This window comes from Muntiacus reevesi, chromosome 3 (genome assembly GCF_963930625.1).
Source record: "Muntiacus reevesi chromosome 3, mMunRee1.1, whole genome shotgun sequence".
NCBI lineage: Eukaryota > Metazoa > Chordata > Mammalia > Artiodactyla > Cervidae > Muntiacus > Muntiacus reevesi.
The window spans coordinates 124,795,911-124,813,062 of record NC_089251.1 but is presented as its reverse complement, the minus strand read 5'-3'; the positions used below and the strand labels follow the sequence as shown (position 1 = coordinate 124,813,062).

The 17,152-nt window shown below is 46.8% G+C and overlaps 1 protein-coding gene across 1 annotated transcript in view; it reads right to left on the bottom strand.

Moving 5' to 3' along the window:
- Positions 1-17,152, bottom strand: part of SERPINE2 (serpin family E member 2) — a 64,154-nt gene that overhangs the window by 13,224 nt on the left and 33,778 nt on the right. The window contains exons 2-4 of the mRNA XM_065930459.1: positions 14,979-15,259; positions 11,782-12,009; positions 5,953-6,150 (exon numbers count right to left, since the gene is read on the bottom strand). Of these exons, the coding sequence (XP_065786531.1) occupies positions 5,953-6,150; positions 11,782-12,009; positions 14,979-15,237 (685 nt within the window). The 5' untranslated portion in view covers positions 15,238-15,259. The remainder of the gene's footprint in view (positions 1-5,952; positions 6,151-11,781; positions 12,010-14,978; positions 15,260-17,152) is intronic.

Sequence of the window (17,152 nt, the reverse complement as noted above, 5' to 3'; positions counted from 1 at the left end):
AAATGGTCTCAGCAGAAACTGAAAATGATGGGAAAGAGAGAGAAAAAAAAAAAACCCACTTCCTAATAAACCTTTTAATTTTCAAAGAAAACATTAGGTTCCTATGCTGGTAGAGCTCACTTCTGAAAACTATGAAATGTGGGAAGTTGCTAATAAAGAACTGCTCCGTGGCATGAAATAAGGACCTGGAGGCATTCATTAACCACTTCTAGAAGTGTTTACTGTTCTGGTGAGAATCAGGGTGGTGAAAAATGAACTTATGAGCTGGAGTGTGTTCCAGGTGGGGCGAGAGCTGCTACTTCTACCAGGGAATCCAGCCTCGAGGGGACACATCGTTAACTGATCAGTAAGATGAATAACAGCTAATCAATTTGCATCTAGTCGCTCACATCTGCCTGATGGTCCATTTCTCCCTGGCCCCACTTCTCATCACAGGAGCAGATGACAAATGTCAGCTGGGATGACTTCATACACAGCCCCCTTCCACGCTTATCTTTACTTGTGGAAGTGAAAGTGAAAGTGTTAGTTGCTCAGTCATGTCCGACTCTTTTCGACCCCAGGGACTGTAGCCCACCATCCTCCTTTGTTCACAGAAATCTCCAGGAAATAACCCTGGAGTGGGTAGCCATTCCCTTCTTGGATCTTCCCAACCCAGGGATCAAACCCAGGTCTCCTGCACTTTATCGTCTGAGCCACCAGGATAAAAAAAACACTTTTTCTCCACCCAATCATGGAAATAGCATGGTTTTACAGAGGGCAAAGGTTAAAGACACAATTATCTGGAGTCAGAGGACCTGGATTCAAACCCTGGCTCCAACACAGTAGTTCTGGGATTTGGGCAAGTTCCTGAACTCCAAGTCTTAGTTTTTCTATCTGTAAAATGGGATAATAGTATCCACCTTACAGAGCTGTTGTGAAAACTGAATGAGATATCTCATGCCTGGGGCTCAGCCCAGTGGCTGCACAGAGCAAAAAGCCTTCATCTATGGGTATGGGCAGCTTTGTAAGATACTTTACTTCCTGAGTGTCAGAATCGATCCCTCGGGAGAAACCACACCTGCTTCAGTGGGGCACAGCTCCTGGGTGGAATGAACCAAGCGAGGAAGTGGCATCTGGGGATTTTGTGTCAAAGCAGGGAGCCTATTGCCATCCCAGACCTCTTTCTGCCCCAGGCCCTCCATCCTTTAACATCTGGGAAGCAGACTGAGTGTTCTCCAATGAGGAGAATTCCTGGAGTATATAGAGATGTGAATGGATCAGCCCCATTCATTCTAAAGAGAAGGGAAAAGGTGAAAGAGGGAAACTCAGTTTTTTCTCTTAGATGAATGAAAGTGAAAATGTTAGTTGCTCGGTCGTGTCTGACTCTTTGTGATGCCATGGACTGTAGCCCGCCAGGCTCCTCTGTCCATGGGATTCTCCAGGTAAGAATACTGGAGCAGGTTGTCAATTCCTTCTCTAGGGCATCTTTCCAACCCAGGGATCAAACCCGCATCTCCTGTATTCCCTACATTGCAGGCAGATTTTTTACTGATGAGCCACTAGAGAAGCCCTCTTAGATGAATGGTGATCCATAAAATCTTTTAATGAGCAGGCAAAGAATCAAACATTGAAAATACAGAGAAGATTTAGAACTTTCTGTAGGGGGTGCTTTGGGGATGGTCTGGTTTTTCTGGAAACCCCTGTAAAGTCCTCTGATTCCTACTTTAAGGCCTATAATGGAGGAGATAACCAGGGTTCTTAAGTGCTAAGAACCCTTCTCAGCCTGTAAAAAAGGAGAGAGAATATTTTAAATATTCAGTATCAGGAAAGCCTTGTAGACAAAAGTCCGTCTAATTACTTCTACTACAAGCAACTTTGTGGACTTCAGAGTTCTTGAGGAACTGTTGAGGCTATTCTCAAGTAGAAATCGAAATATATATTTGAGAAAAAGCAGCACACGTTGATCCACTGTACACAGTAGTATACCGTCAGGCTGCAATGGAAAGGGAGTCTGGGGAGAGTTGATGGAGAAGCAGATGTGGTTGAGTACTGGTGCCATTTGGAGGGCGAAGGAACAATGCGGGGAGAACCAGATGGCGAGGGCAATAGTGTGTCTACCTGCGGGACTAGAACTTGGTAGACAACTCAGCGGAGATGTAATATGGACACACAGGTGTCAGCTGTAAGCTCAGAGGAGAGTGGAAGCTGGAAACATACTGTATATTCACAGAACACATGCGCACATATACATATACGTGTATGTCTGGATTCTTCTGTGGTCTTTTTCAAAACAAGCGAGTCTCTTAAGTCTAAATTCATAGCAATAAAAATAAAAAAATCTGTTAAAAACTTTGACTCAGCAATTCCTATCCAAGGAAATTACCTTTATTGATTTATTCATTTGGCCATGCTGCGTGGTTTGCGGGATCTTAGTTCTCTGACCCAGGGCCCTGGCAGTGGAAGCACAGCATCCTAACCACTGAACCAACAGGGAATTCCCAAGGAGATTATCTCCAGCAGTTCCAACACAAACATCTAAAGATTCATGTCCAAGAATGCTCATTCTAGTGTTGTTACAGGAAAAAAGTAAATGGCCATTCAGAGGATACTATGGTATGCGGAATGCTATGTAGCTGATAAAAGGATCAAGTAGATCCAAAGAAGTGACATAAAGTTTTCTAAGTGAGATTGTCTAATAAAACAGATTACAGAATAGAAATTATAGTGTAATCCCATGTATGCAAAAAGTTGCACAGACATATTTTATATATACACAGAAAAGGTCTCAAATGATACACCAAGCACTTAATAGGAGTTTTTATACTGGAAAGGGGATTATAGGAGAATATTTTCTTTCTGCCTTATATACTGTTATGTTTGAAGATTTTGCAATGAGTGTGAAATATACTTCTACTAATTTTAAGGCTTTTTTTTTTTAATGGAAAAGTTTCTGCCCTCAAAGCGCTTACAGTTTATGTAACTTAAGTCAGAAGGGTTTTCCCCTCCTATTTCCATCCTCTCCCTTACTGTTTTACTAAGTGAATCCTCTCAGAGACCTTGACATATTGGGTGAAAAGTCAGGAAGGCTGATAAATGGGTAAATGGAACAGCAATGTTCCAGCAAAGTGACCAAGGATGGCTCAGCTAGGCTGAGGCCCATGAGAGGCTAGGCAGCGGGCACCAGAGGCCGTGTAAGTGACCAGCTGCCAGGACTGCCTGCCTCCCAGCCCGGGCTGGTCATGTGGGTCAGACAGTGATGAGACAGGCAGAAAATGGGTGACCTGCTGGGCGGCCTACTGTCACGAAAACAAATGCCTGCCTGCAGCCACCATGGACTGCTGGGCTTTCTTCACAAGACAAACTGGCCCCCTCTTTCCATGAAACACTGCCTTGCCTGCCAAAGGGGGAAACCTGGGACCAGACAATGCCACTGGACTCCGCTGCATGGTCTTGGGTTCCAACCCGAGGTGCAGAAAGTTGGGCAGGAAGGACGGCCCCGGGCCACTTGCAGTGTTGACTTGGGAGGGAACGGGACCAATGGGATTTTCATGGTCTGCTTTGAAATCAGTACAGGTGAGTCAGGGTCCAACGGCAAACAGGCAGGGCACCAAACCGGGGCAATTAAAGTGGAGTTTCATGGAGGGACCACTTATAAAGCAAGGGCAGAATACAGAGGAGTCATAGGATGGTTCCCTGGGTCACAAACGTAAGCGCCGTTACCAGCCTTAGGCGGGGAGGGCCGAGGGAAGGGGGTGGTGGCCGAGAGACTAGGGGCCCTCGGGCGGGTCCTGACAGTGGGGGACCCTGCATGGAGGGATGAGGCGCCCCGGTGATGCAGGGAGAGCGCTGGGGTGCCAATGCCTGACTCCACCACCGGCTGGGTCACCCCATCAGCCAACCAACAGGAAGCCCAGGGGCGAGGAAACCCACTGATGCGGCCTCCTGGGGGCTCAGAAGGGAGGCGAGAAGCGAGAACATGCATCAGAGAAGGCGGGGAAGAGACCCTCCACACCATGGACCATAAGAGTGTATTTGTCTCACTTTCTGTAAAGCGCACACATACTCTTATTAATTGAGAAGCCCCCTGGAGATACAACTCCCAGGAAACACCCGATATGTTGAAGAAATTCCTACAAATACAAACATTTTCATCTTCATGGGAATGTCTACAGAAGCCTTGCATTTCAATCCTTCCTGACTTATTCGTTATTTTTCAGCAATAGAAATATACAGTGAGGCCCTCTCCAATTTGGTTTATTAGAATGTACAAAGACTGATCTAAAACAAAATAGCTTTTCTTCGGATGGAAGCTAGAGGCAATGCTAGTGTTCCAATGACGTAGGCAACGTAACCTGAAAGTGATTTATAGACAAAATGAGTCTTCTATTTTTAAAATTTTATTTATTTGCCTTTTTTTTTTTTTTTTTTTTGGCCATGCTGTGTGGCTTGTGGGATCTTAGTTCCCTGACCAAGGATTGAACCCATGAGAGTGTGGAGACCTAACCACTGGACCGCCAGGAAATTCCCAAGAGACGTTTATTCTCCTCGGTTTCTTCTCAAGACACCTTTCTGTAGGACTTTTAAATACATATTATCTTTAAAAAAAAATGTATTGAGTAAGTGACAAAACACCACCTGGAAGCTTAATAAATGACAAGGGGGAAGAAAAGTGACTTTGGTTATTGCATCCCTCCCATGAGTCATTCCTTAATTTAAAGAATTAGGCAGCTAGAGATATGAAGAGAAGAGCTTGATCTAATATATACTGTATATGCAAATGGAGTGCTTGGGACCCACATGTCCACACAAAGGTTAACTTATAAATGAAAAGGAAGTGTAACTGGACCATGAGTATTTCAATGAAAGCAGGTTTATAAAATAATCACCAGCCTTAGTTCTCTGTGGTAATGAGGCAGAAATGGGTCATTTTTTCCCCCCTGACTATAAAACTGACATATGCTCATTTAAAAAATTTTCAAACTCAAGGAAAAAATAATCACTTGAAATACTACCACTTAACATTTTACTGAACATCCTCCAAGACATGACTGTGTGAATATATAGAAAGTATTTTACATAAATGAGATGAAACAGCATCTGCTGCTCTGTAACTTGTTTTCTGAAATCAACCACATATTATATAACTTTCTACTTACATAAATCTAATTGTCATGTGTGTTCCACTACATGTACCTATATAGCTTCTATTTGTTGCCAGTGTGTGATTATCTTCAGATTATAAATTCCTTGGTGTGAAACCATTGGGGCACAGCTTCTAGAAAGTCAGTCAGACCACAGCCTCCCCCCCCACAGCACCCACGGGCATCCATGTGCCCCACACCAGAGCCATGACTGGGCTGGCCTTGTCAGTCTCTGCAATTTTTGCTAATCTCATCAGTGGAAAAGAAATCTAATTTTTACTTTCATTTTTAATTTTGGTAATGTAAGATTGCTAATGATGAGTTGACAATGCATGAATATGTTTACTGTCCATTTATACTTCTTATGTCCTAAATTGCCCTTTTATCTTTAAATTTCAACCTAAAAGTGATGCATGTGTTACATATACTTCATGTTGCTGTTTAGTCACTAAATGGTATCCCACACTTTCACGACCCCATGGACTGTAGCCCATCAGGTCCCTCTGTTCATGGGATTTCCAGGCAAGAATACTGGAGTGGGTTGCCATTTCCTTCTCCAGAGGTTCTTCCTGACCCAGGGATCAAACCCACGTCTCCTGCAGTGGCAGGCGGATTCTTTACCACTGAGCCACCAGGAAAGTCCATACTAATACATAACCTTTGTAAATAATGCCAAGACTTACCATGAGCTTTTAAAAAAATCCTGCCCTCTGCTCCCCTATCCTTTTGAAAAACTAAAAAGGCAGACTGCTCCTGAACTTATTGACAGCATGCGAGGCCCTTTCCTCGGCTGGCACATTTGAGAACACAGCCTCACCCAGCGTGCACTCACCGCAGCGGAACACAGACAGCTGGGCCAGCATGGGCACTTGGTAGGATTTCCCGTCAGCTGCCACAAACGTGCGCTTCTTGGTGTTCTCAGGCAGAAACCGTGATCTCCACAAACCCTTAAAATACACCGCGTTGACCAGGACCAGTCTGGTGAGGGCGCCGTTGAGAAGATCTGGGGACAGCAGATTGTCGATCATACCTGCGCAGGCAGAGAACAGACACGGGGGACGCTTGGGACCGGCCATCCATCAGAGCAAAAGGCAGCTGAGGGATCAGGGGGAATGAAAAAATCTAACAAGCGTTAAGATTCAAGGATTTTTAAAAGACCTTTCACAATACCCTCTTGTCCTTCCAATTGTTTTCCTCACTAAAAATTAAAAGCTGAAAACAAATTAAAAATCAGTGAACCCAGAAAAGACTTCAGAAACCCTCTATTTAGAACAAACTTTTCATCAAGAAATTCTTTTAAAATTGTAGGATATAAGAGCAACATATTAAAAATCTGTATCTGTTTCTGTATACTCACAATGACCAATTAAAAAATAAAATGAAAACAAATCCACTTATAATAGCATCAAAAATTATCAAAGGAATATATCTGATAAAAGCACAAGACAAAAACACTGAAAAAAATTATTTTATAACTAATTCCCTATAAGCCCCCTGTTTTAAGAACATTTTACTTATCCACATAAACTATACTCATTAATTCATTTCTGTGTTTGATAATAACGACCTGTATGGCTGCCAGTGAGGGCTTTTGGTCGGCACAAGATAAACTGTTGTCATGTTGATTTGTTTTAACTCCCGGGTTGATTTAATCCCAGTTAAAAATAAAGGAACACTTCAGCCTATGCGATGTTATCAAAGCTAAAAGCTTAAGTTCTCTTAAGATTTTAGAAATGTGGAGCATTAGTTTGGAATCCCTAGTTATTACAAAGCTCTAAAATCGGTATCTATATTGATGGGTCAGGGATCCGTCTAGGCTCATATTACAGAGATTAAAAAGAACCAGGGTCTGTCTGTAGGGAAGAACTATTTGTTAAGGAAGAGCTCTTCACAAGACATTGGAATGGTCCAGCTTGTTTGTGTCGGAGTGAAGCAGCAGATATCGCTGTTGTGGTTTCAGGATGCTCCTGTGAATGCATGAAGATCCCCCTCAAGTACTATCTCTGCTTGAAGCTTTGGATTTTCATTTAGGTTCCTCTTGCTTGGCTTTTAAAGATTCAACTGTGTGTGGGTGTGGGTGTGCACCTGTGTATGTGTGTGTATCTGTCTCTGTGAGTGTGTACAGGTTTAAGAGAGATCACTAATACCAAAAGTATTAAAAATGAGTTCACTGTAGCTTTTAATCCAAAAAGTACCCAATATAAATGCCTAGTTACAATACATTAAACGGTGGGAATAAAACCAACAGCTTCTGAAGAAGCAAGACTATCTAATTCAGCAGAGAGCTTTAAGTCCTTTTAAATGAAGCTCAAAGACTCAGATGGACAATAAACAGATGTTTATGTGCGTCATGGTAAAGGAGAACACCAGGATGGATACCCTGACCCGCAGATTCTCAGTCAGTATCATCACTGCTCTTTACTTACACCGGGGGGCGCCAACGCCCCCTTATAGCAGGATCAGCAGGAACACAAGTGCTATAAATAGCCATCTTTCAATGCAAGGGGCCTCTGTGAACACTGGATCCTGTGCGAAGGAAGTGAGAACTCTGTGCTCCAGAGAGTCGGATTCCCAATAGCTGTGTCTTGCCTTCACTGGGACCATTATCCAGTTCAACTGCTACATACCTTTGAGACACAGCTGAATGGTCCCCTCTTCTTTATCTCTTCTCTGACCCTCCTCCCATCTCCCAGGAGTTTCCATAAAACCCAAGGTGCGGCACTGTCATTACACTGCAGCGTTTTATTCTAGCCAAATGTAACATCTGTCTCCCTCAACTAAACTGTGAGCTGCACAAGAGCAAGAACCCCGTCATTCATTATTGAAAAATCACACCTAAGATTCTACGTTCGCTCTTCTGCTGGTGCACACCAAGAGTCTGAAGCAATCTCTTCTGCCCCTTTTCCTGAGACAAATAAAGCCTCTTACTGCCACTAGGTTTAGGCTGGCTCAGTGGTAAAGAATCTGCCTGCCAATGCAGGAGACACAGGTTCAATCGCTGGGTCCGGGAGATCCCCTGGAGAAGGAAATGGCAACTCACTCCACTATTCTTGCCTAGCAAATCCCAGGGACAGAGTAGGCTGGGGGGCTACAGTCCATGGGGTCACAAAAGGGTCAGATACAACTTAGCAACTAAACAAGAACACTGCTACTGGTAGAACTAAGATATAATAAGGGAACACAAAGAAATAAGAAGAAAAAACTGCATGTTTAGAGGCAAGGAGGGACCTCCCATCAATAATTGTCATGAACATGCATCCATCATCTATTCACCCACCCATCTATCCATGCATTCATTTCTTTGATGCCTGCCTACCATGTGCCAGGAACTCTTTTAGGTAAGAAACCAAAACAAAAATAAACCCTGTCCCTCAAAAAGCTATAGATTAGAGCGAGGTGGAGGCTTACGTAAGTGACTTGGAAATACAATTGTAATAAATATCCTGCAGTGAAAGTGTGGATACTTAAGGATGTGAAGGCAAGTAAGAGGGGAATTCCATCTGGTCGGTGAGATCAGGGAGGGGTGGGCTCCTTGAGGAAGGATTACTTGAGTCCACAACTGTAAAAATAGCTCACATTCACCAAACATTATTTCCAAAGTGTCAAGCACTCTGTTAAATGCCTTATGAGTATTATTCATATTCCCATAACAGCCTTAATGTTATTATAAGAATTCTAATAGGTACCACTGTCTTTTTTTTCTTCAGTTCTTTTTTTGCTGCACCAAGAGGCTGGCAGGATCTTAGTTCCCGCACTGGGGATCAAAGCCATGCCCTCAGCAGTGAAAGCACTGAGTCCCATCACTGGATGTCAGGAAAGTCCCAGATCCACTATTATATTATCTCCTCATTTTACAGAGGAGGATGCTGAGGCAGAGGGAGGTTAAGTAACCAGGCTGATGTTACACGGCCAGTAGGTGGCAGAACTGATACTTAAACTAGCTATGCCATTCATGAGATGGTGTGAAATCAACAGGCCAGGGGCTACTGGAGAGAGAAAGCATTCCAGGAAGCAGGATGCACGGGGGTGTCTGTGATTGGAGACAGGATGGCTGAGAAACTGGGAGGGGGTCCGCATGGTTGGGTCCGAGGCCACAGAAAGGGGGTCCCAGTCAAGCCATCACCATATCCCTGGCACACTGGGAAGGCTCCCCCACCCTCTGCAGGGCAGGATTTGTTATCTCCACGTGGTGGTCTTCCACATGTGGACTGATTTACCTCCAGGGTCTCTCTGAGACCTCGCATGTAGCCACGTGCCTCTGAGTGGGGCCATCTGCAAACCTGTAGGAGTGTTTCTGGCTGAGTGGACGGTGACCAGAGATGCTTCCTGTCTTGTAATGTCCAGAACAGCCCCACATAATGAACCATCCTGCTTCCTGCATAACTTTCCAACGCTCCGCTGCAGAGTCATGATCCTGAGAAATCTGCTCAAGGTCATCTGAGCCCAGAGCCTCACTTTTCTTGTTATAAACACAAAGTATTTTTTTTAATAATTTATTTTTAATTGGAGGATAACTGCTTTAGAGTATTGTGTTGGTTTCTGCCATATATTTTGCGTACTGTTGATGGACACTGAATTTGCCAGGAAAGTGATGACCACGCAAACCAAGAGGAGCCGGTACTTGTTTTGGTCGGAAATTTACAAAGAGTTTTGCAGTGTTTTAGGAAAAAACTGCATCAGTGATGGTAACACAGCCTGTGGTTTTTCTGTCACCAGTAGGGCGGGCCTGACTCAGTCTGCTTTTGTGGCTGTCAATTCACAGTGAGAATGTCAATTCCCATGTCAATTCTTATTCTAAGATTCTGATGCATATTCAGGGGTGGCTGTACCCAAGGGTTTACCTATTGAACTACATCCATAAACTACTTTTGTTTTTTCCTAGTATTATAGCTTGGCATTATATTAATTTTTCAAAATTTATGTATGTGTGCATAGGTTATAGGAGCTATGCATTTCACTTCAAGAGAGTATGAAAATCTTTTTTTGACAGCGGGAGTCAGGCCTGCAGGGTAGAAGAGCACTTTTCTAGCCTTACTGCTTTCCTTTCCCCAGATGCTGTGAGCAATGCATTGAGTCAGCGTGTGTTCAAAGCGGCCTGAAACTGTCTGGAGGCATCCTGAGGGACTTACTGCTCCCAGGACACAGTACAGAAGACTAGGTGGGATCTGACGTCACATCACACAGCCACTCGGCATCTGAGTGCCGTCAGCAGCGTCCTGCTCAGTTCTCAGTCCTGCAGGCTCAGAAAACACACTTATCCCCTCCCACTCACTGGTCTCCTGACCATTTCGTGGTTTCAGGAAGGGAGCCTAGGCTGCACCGTGCAGGGTCCTGTTGAGAAGGGATGGCACGGGTTTACCAACACCACCCTGGCTCTCCTCCACCCTCCGGAGCATCTTTCCTAGCCCCTCATGTGGTTTGCAAATATTTGCCTTGACAAGTCAGGAGGGAGACTGGGGGAGAACATGCTTTAGTGCAGAAGGTGAGGCTCCTGCCTCCGAGCTTCTGCTTTAGCAGACTGGGGTTCCAGGGATCAGAATTCTAAACACATGCCATTCTGATGCTGGAACCATGCTTTGAGAGATGTGACGGGAAGAGACAGAGTTTCTCCAGGTTTCCTCTTTGGGTTTATTCTCCATTTTGAGTCTCTTTTGCTTCCACTCTGAGGACCTTAACTCCCCCCACTTTGTGAAAGACAGTCTCCAAATCTCTGTTTCTAGCCTTAAACTTTCTCTGTTGTTCTGTACCTATCCCACCTCCTGAATGTTTCCACCTGAAACTGCACTTCACAAATGAATAGGCTAAAAACACTGATCTTAGACATTTCTTCAGTTTCACGGGGGAAGGGACGCACATCCACAGATGACCATCACGGGGACATGCTCTGTCTAATGAAGGGCAGGGTCATGCAAGCAGATGCCAACCGCGACCCACCAACACACCTACTCCCTGCGACGACAGAGGCGAGAGGGGAGGGAGGGGAGGAGAGAGGCAACACAGGGGCAAGGGGCCGAGAGGTCCAAACTATTATGTAGAAAATACGCTACAAGGATGTATTGTACGGCACGGGGCATATAGCTAATATTCTGTAATAACCGTACATGGAGTGTAACCTCTAAAACTCGTGAATCGCTACACTGAACACCCATACCTTATGTAATACTGTACATCAACTATATTTCAATAAAGAGAGACAGGAATGTGTGGGGAGGGCTCAATCCCAAATCTTAAAGGCTGAGAAGCACATTCTGGGTAAGGGGGATGCAAATATAGAAGCAGGAAGAAATGAGCAAAAAAATAATCTGCAGAACAGACAAGGGCCTGGGGGCAGGGACCTGGATATGAGATGTATTGAGGAAGAAAGAGAATCCTCGGAGTTGTATTCTGCCCTGGTCCCTGAGCCACAGGGAGACAAGTCCCCGGGGGGGGGTGGGGGTGGTACAAGCTGTGCCCACAGCAGGAAAAGGGAAGGAAGAAGAAAGATTGAGCCTCGGGGCTGCTAAGAGGGAGAGGATGGTGCAGTCAGTGGGGTCCAGGGCTTTCACCACGGGAGAGCCGCTGGACTCACTGACCCCAGGTAGGGTCTCAGAGCCTGACTCACGCCTTCGTCCACAAAGCAGAAAACCACCCCCACTCGTCCCCGGGACCCAAGGCCACTCACCCTGTGTCTCGTTCCTGACCCACGCGTTGATGGATGCACAGGCGGAGGCCGGGTCCTCGAAGTCCGCATTGCGGACCTCACACTGGAACACGTCCTTGTTCCTCGTGACGAAGGGCACCTCCATCTTAGAGTCGTTCTTCACAAACACGGCGTTGGCCACCGTCACAATGTCTTTATTCTTCTTGGAGACGATGGCCTTGTTGATCTTCTTTAACATCTTACCGACTCCTAAAGCAGAAAGGAGAAAATGCAGCGATGTTTCCGTAAGAATTCAAGACTTTCTTTTTTTTTTAAATATCGTCTATAATACGAAAAATAAGGACAGTATAATAAAAAGATAAGTATGAGGAGCAAGAGACTAAATCATCTGATTTTTCAGTGGCCTCCTGTTAAGAAAAGAGGGGAGGGTGGAAAATGACATATAACCGTTAACAACCCCTCAAGATCAACTGCAGGTTTCCCAGATGGCTCAGTGGTAAAGAATCTGCCTGCCAATGCCGGAGATGCAAGTTCGATCCCTGAGTTGGGAAGATCTTCTGGAGAAGGAAATGGCAAGCGACTCCAGTATTCTCGCCTGGGAAATCCCATGGACAGAGGGGTCTGGCGGGCTACAGTCAGTCCATGGATCGCAAAGCATCAGACATGACTGAGCACACGGACACACGAGATCAACTGTACATCTTGCCCCAGAACAGGCATCTCGCTGGGCTTCTCTGCACCTTTCCCGTGGAGGGCTCGCTCTCCTGGAAGATGTTCCTGGCAGCAGGGAGACTGCAACCCTCGTCAGTTATGTACCCATGCGGGATCAGCCCAAGGACTCTCCCTAATCCGTCTCTCTTTCTTCTGAAGCGCTATTTCCTTTCCTGACAAAGATTTAACAGTTCAATTTCTTGTCTCTATTTTGGAAAAAAAAAAAAAAGGTGTCAAGAAAGCATCAGAAAGACTATGAAAAACTGCCATGCACCACCATCCAAGAACAATGCGATTTTTACTTGATACCAAGCTCACAAATAAGGGGACTCATTTTATGGCGACATAAGCTTTACTTGTGACTTCCCTGGTGGCTCAGACGGTAAAGCGTCTGCCTACAATGTGGGAGACCCGGGTTCAATCTCTGGGCCGGGAAGATCTCCTGGAGAAGGAAATGGCAACCCACTCCAGTATTCTTGCCTGGAAAATCCCATGGACAGAGGAGCCTGGTAGGCTACACTCCATGGGGGTCACAAAGAGCCAGATACGACTGAGCGACTTCACTTTTCAGTAAGCTTTATTTTACATGAGTGACTTGTACGCGCTCCATTTGGTTTCAGGGCATGGAGAAGAGGGAAAGAAATTATAGAGGATGAAATTCGAGCTCGACTTACAGATCTGTCTAACTCACTTGGGGTCCTTTCAAAATGACACTGTCCTAAAACAACCAGCAGAGTCACCTTGACGGTCACTCTGGAAGAGGGCAGGTGAGAGCCCCACAGTCTGGCCCTTTGGAGGCCTCTGGGGACCCCATCCCTCATGGGTTCTGAGGGGCGGGTCCAGCAGGACGGGCAGGCCCCCTGTATGATGAAGGGACCAGCCGACGTCAGGGCCCAATCCTGGCACCCGTTCCTTTCAGCTGCACGGCCTCCTCCACAGGCCCCGGCCCCCTCCTCCCCTGCCCCGGGCTATCTCACCGCCCTCCGCAGCCAGCGTACCACGATCCTGAGTTCCCAGAGGCTGAGCCCACACCAAGGCCTGACAGCCCACCCAGGCTCCCCAGGATGAGTCTGTCGTGTGAACTGAGTGAGCGACTTTGGGTCGGGGGAGGTTGCCCACCGACCAACGTTGTCAACATTTTAGAAATACTACCTGACATGGATGTGGCTCGGCGGGAAAACAAACAAGAATCTAGTTGCTCTTTTGAAATGGTGTTGGCCGGCAGAGCCTGGCCGGCCCTGGGATAGGCCAGGAACCCTATGGGTGGTTCACTCTGAAGTTATAAATCACCAAGAGTTCTGTGGGCTTCCAACGAGGGCAGCACAGTGTGTTCCAAGCATTTAGTCCTCCTGCGCTTCCAACAGGTGAATGAACTGCAAACTCAAGCGGAGGTTTCATGCTGTGCAAACAAGACTACGGGCCAGCATAAGGGGGTAGGGATGGGTAGGCCTCTGGGGCCACCGGCCCCAGAGGAGGCTGCTTGGAGAAGAATCTAGCTGGGGTGCAGAGGGAGGCACGCAAGCTCCCAAACCCCCATCTCTCTGCTCCCAGGGTCAACAGGGGCAAGATTCCTAGAACCTGATGGCCAGTGGGAGAGGAAGAATGTGGGTGTGAAAGCACACTCACTTCCCAATAAAGCAACCACGAACCAGACGTGAGAAAGGACTTGTTCAAGGTCACAGCGCCTGCTGGTGCCAAAGACCAGCGCTGCCCCCCGTACCCCACGCCCTGGGGAGGTGGTGGACGGGGACTCGGGTGAGAAAACCTGAGCTAAGGCTGAGTGGCAATGCTTGGAGATGTAAGCTCCTAAGTTTAGGCAGGTAATTCAAACAGGGTTTTCTTTCAAGAAAATGAAATCATTCCTATTGGGCCTTACTTGAAAAAGAAATCAAGCTTCTTATTTTGCAATAGTGATAGAGTCACAGGAAGTTGCAAAACCATATATTTTTCCCTGTATATTTCTACCTTTCACCCGAATTTCCCAATGAAAGTATCTTGCGTGACGGCAGGATACAGATCCACAACCAGAAAACTGCCGCTGGCCCAGTCCCCCGTGCACTTGTTTTACATGCATGCAAGTGTGTGTGCAGCTCTTTGCAATTTCATCCCCCACGGAGACTCATGTGTCCACCACCAGTGAATACGCAGATGGATTCCCTAGCACAAGGCTCCTCCTGCTGCCCGCCAAGGTCACAGCCAGCCACCTCCCCAAGCTTATGGATTTAAAAGCATATTCACAGCCTCAATGCATTCTGAGTCCTGTACACCATGGCAGTGGGGCGGACAGGAAGTTTGTTTGAGATGAGAAAACGGGAGCATCGAGAGATAAGTGCCTGCCTGCAGCCCCACAGTGGCAGAGCAAAGCCCAGAGTCCAGTTCTCCGCACTGCCACTGGCCCTTAGAGGAGGCTGGCCCTCAGGCCCGGGGGCACTAGCGAGATCCCTCCCGGCTGAGCAAGGGGCCCTCCTGCCGGGGACGCCTGCACAGGCAGGCCCCGGCACACGCACCGTTCACGCCGTATCTCATCACCGTGGTGAGCTGCTTCTTGGTCCTGCCATCGGCTCCCAGCTGTAGCATCCCCAGGACGGACGCGATCCCGTGCGGAGAAATGATGATGTTGTCATGAGGCTGGGACTTGACGATCTGATTGAAAACCTGGATGCCCGTGTCGGAGCCGAGTTCCTCCAGAGACAGAGGGTTGAACTGGGAGCCCACAGAAGGCAGCGTCACGGAGGCCACCAGGAAGAAGGGGAAATGCCAATTCATGGTTCCTTCCGGCAAGGACAACCTGGAAGAGGAGACGGAAAAAATATTTACGTTCTACACTGAACAAACATTTCTGGAGGAACTACTTTGTACTCAGGCTTCCCTGGTGGCTCAGTGGTAAAGAATCTGCCCGCCAATGCAGGAGACACAAGTTTGATCCCTGGGTGGGCAAGATCCCCTGGAGAAGGAAAAGGCAACCCTCTCTAATATTCTTGCCTGGAAAACCCCATAAACAGAGGAGCCTGGCAGGCTACAGTTAAGGGCTCGCAAAAAGAGTCGGACACGACTTAGCGACTTAACAACAAAACAGCTCTGTACCCAGGTGGCTGTGATTTACTAAATTCAGTGTAACTGCAGATCTTTAATATAGTCAAGGTAGAACAGCATAGATGAAACTGTTTTCCCTTATATTTTGTGAGGGGGATGGGGAGTGAGAGGAAGGAAACTTCCAGCTGCTGGTCCCAAGACTGCAGCAAACATGACTCTAATCGCTGTTTCTTTTTTGTAACCACCCTTCATCCCATCAGACTGATATTTACTGAGCACCTGCAATGTGCCAGGCCCTTGTCTCAGTGCTGAGCACAGACTGTAAAGAAAATGGCCATGAGCCCTGCCCTCCTGGGGCTTATCTTCCAGAGGGCAGACAGAAAACCAGGAGGCAATAGAGTCACTTCAGAGAGGGATCAGGGTCACAACAGTATCAACGGTGGGTTTTCAATCAGATCGTAAAGTCCCAGGAAGCAGTAGGGGTGGGGCAGCACGGGCCTGGATGGGCAGGGAGGTCACTTCTGCAAAGGGACACACATGCCAAGGCCGGAGGAACCAGAAGAAGTGCAGATCAGGGGAAAGGATGCGCCGGGCAGAGGGGCAGAGGGGGAGCAGAGGTGGGTTGTCAGAGATCGATGTGGCTGCAATATAAGGGATGTGCGGAGGAGGGGTCGGGGAGGGGGGTGAGGAAGAAAAAGGGGCCAGATTCTGAAGGGGTTGTCAAGCCCCATCTGGCTCTTGCATTTCATTCTACAGGTCGTGAGAACCACTAGAGGGTTTGAAGCAGGGAGTGAATCTCTTAGGTTGCTGCAATCATCTTATTAACTGCACGTACACGATTTGTACCATAAGCATATGATTTTCTTAACTAAAGAATGCTTAATGAAACTAAATTTAAGTGAAAATAAATGTAAACCTGCAAGAGGGCAGAACAATCTGCAAATTCGTCCACTGTGAAGATGGCATTGTTTACAGATATTCTCAATTGTGGTGATTCCTCTGAAATACTCTTTCTTCCTTGATTACTGCTTACTGAACTTTCTTTGGCTGAGACAAGTAAGAAGCAGGAAATTTACATGTTTATGGAAAAGCCAATACTCTCGTTAAATAAGAACTTGGCATCGGCAGCTGGTAAAACCAAGGCAGAACTCAAGACGTGGCTAACTTGGCTCCTCCCTAGATCTGAGCTCCTGATGGGCACGAGTTTCTCCAGGAAACAACTGGTCCTCCTGTTACAGGCTTCCCTGGTGCCTCAGATGGTAAAGAATCTGCCTGCAATGCGGGAGACCAGGGTTTGATCCCTGGGTCGGGAAGGAAGATCCCCTGGAGAAGGAAATGGCGACTCCAGCATTATTGCCTGGAGAATCCCATGGACGCTATGTGTATTTGCATGGGGAAGGCAGGGGGTGTGTCTTCAGAGAATAAGACAGAGGGGAGCCTTCCAGCAGAGGCAACCTGGAGTGAGGGGAAAACAGTGTCCACGTGCTCCAGGAAAGGAGCGGGAACCAGGACAGCATCAGGCAAACACGGCCATGTGTGTTCCCTTAGTTGTTGTTTAGTCACCAAGTCGTGTCTGACTCTCTACAACCCCGTGGACTGTAGCCCACCAGGCTCCTCTGTCCATGGGATTATTTAGGCAAGAATCCTG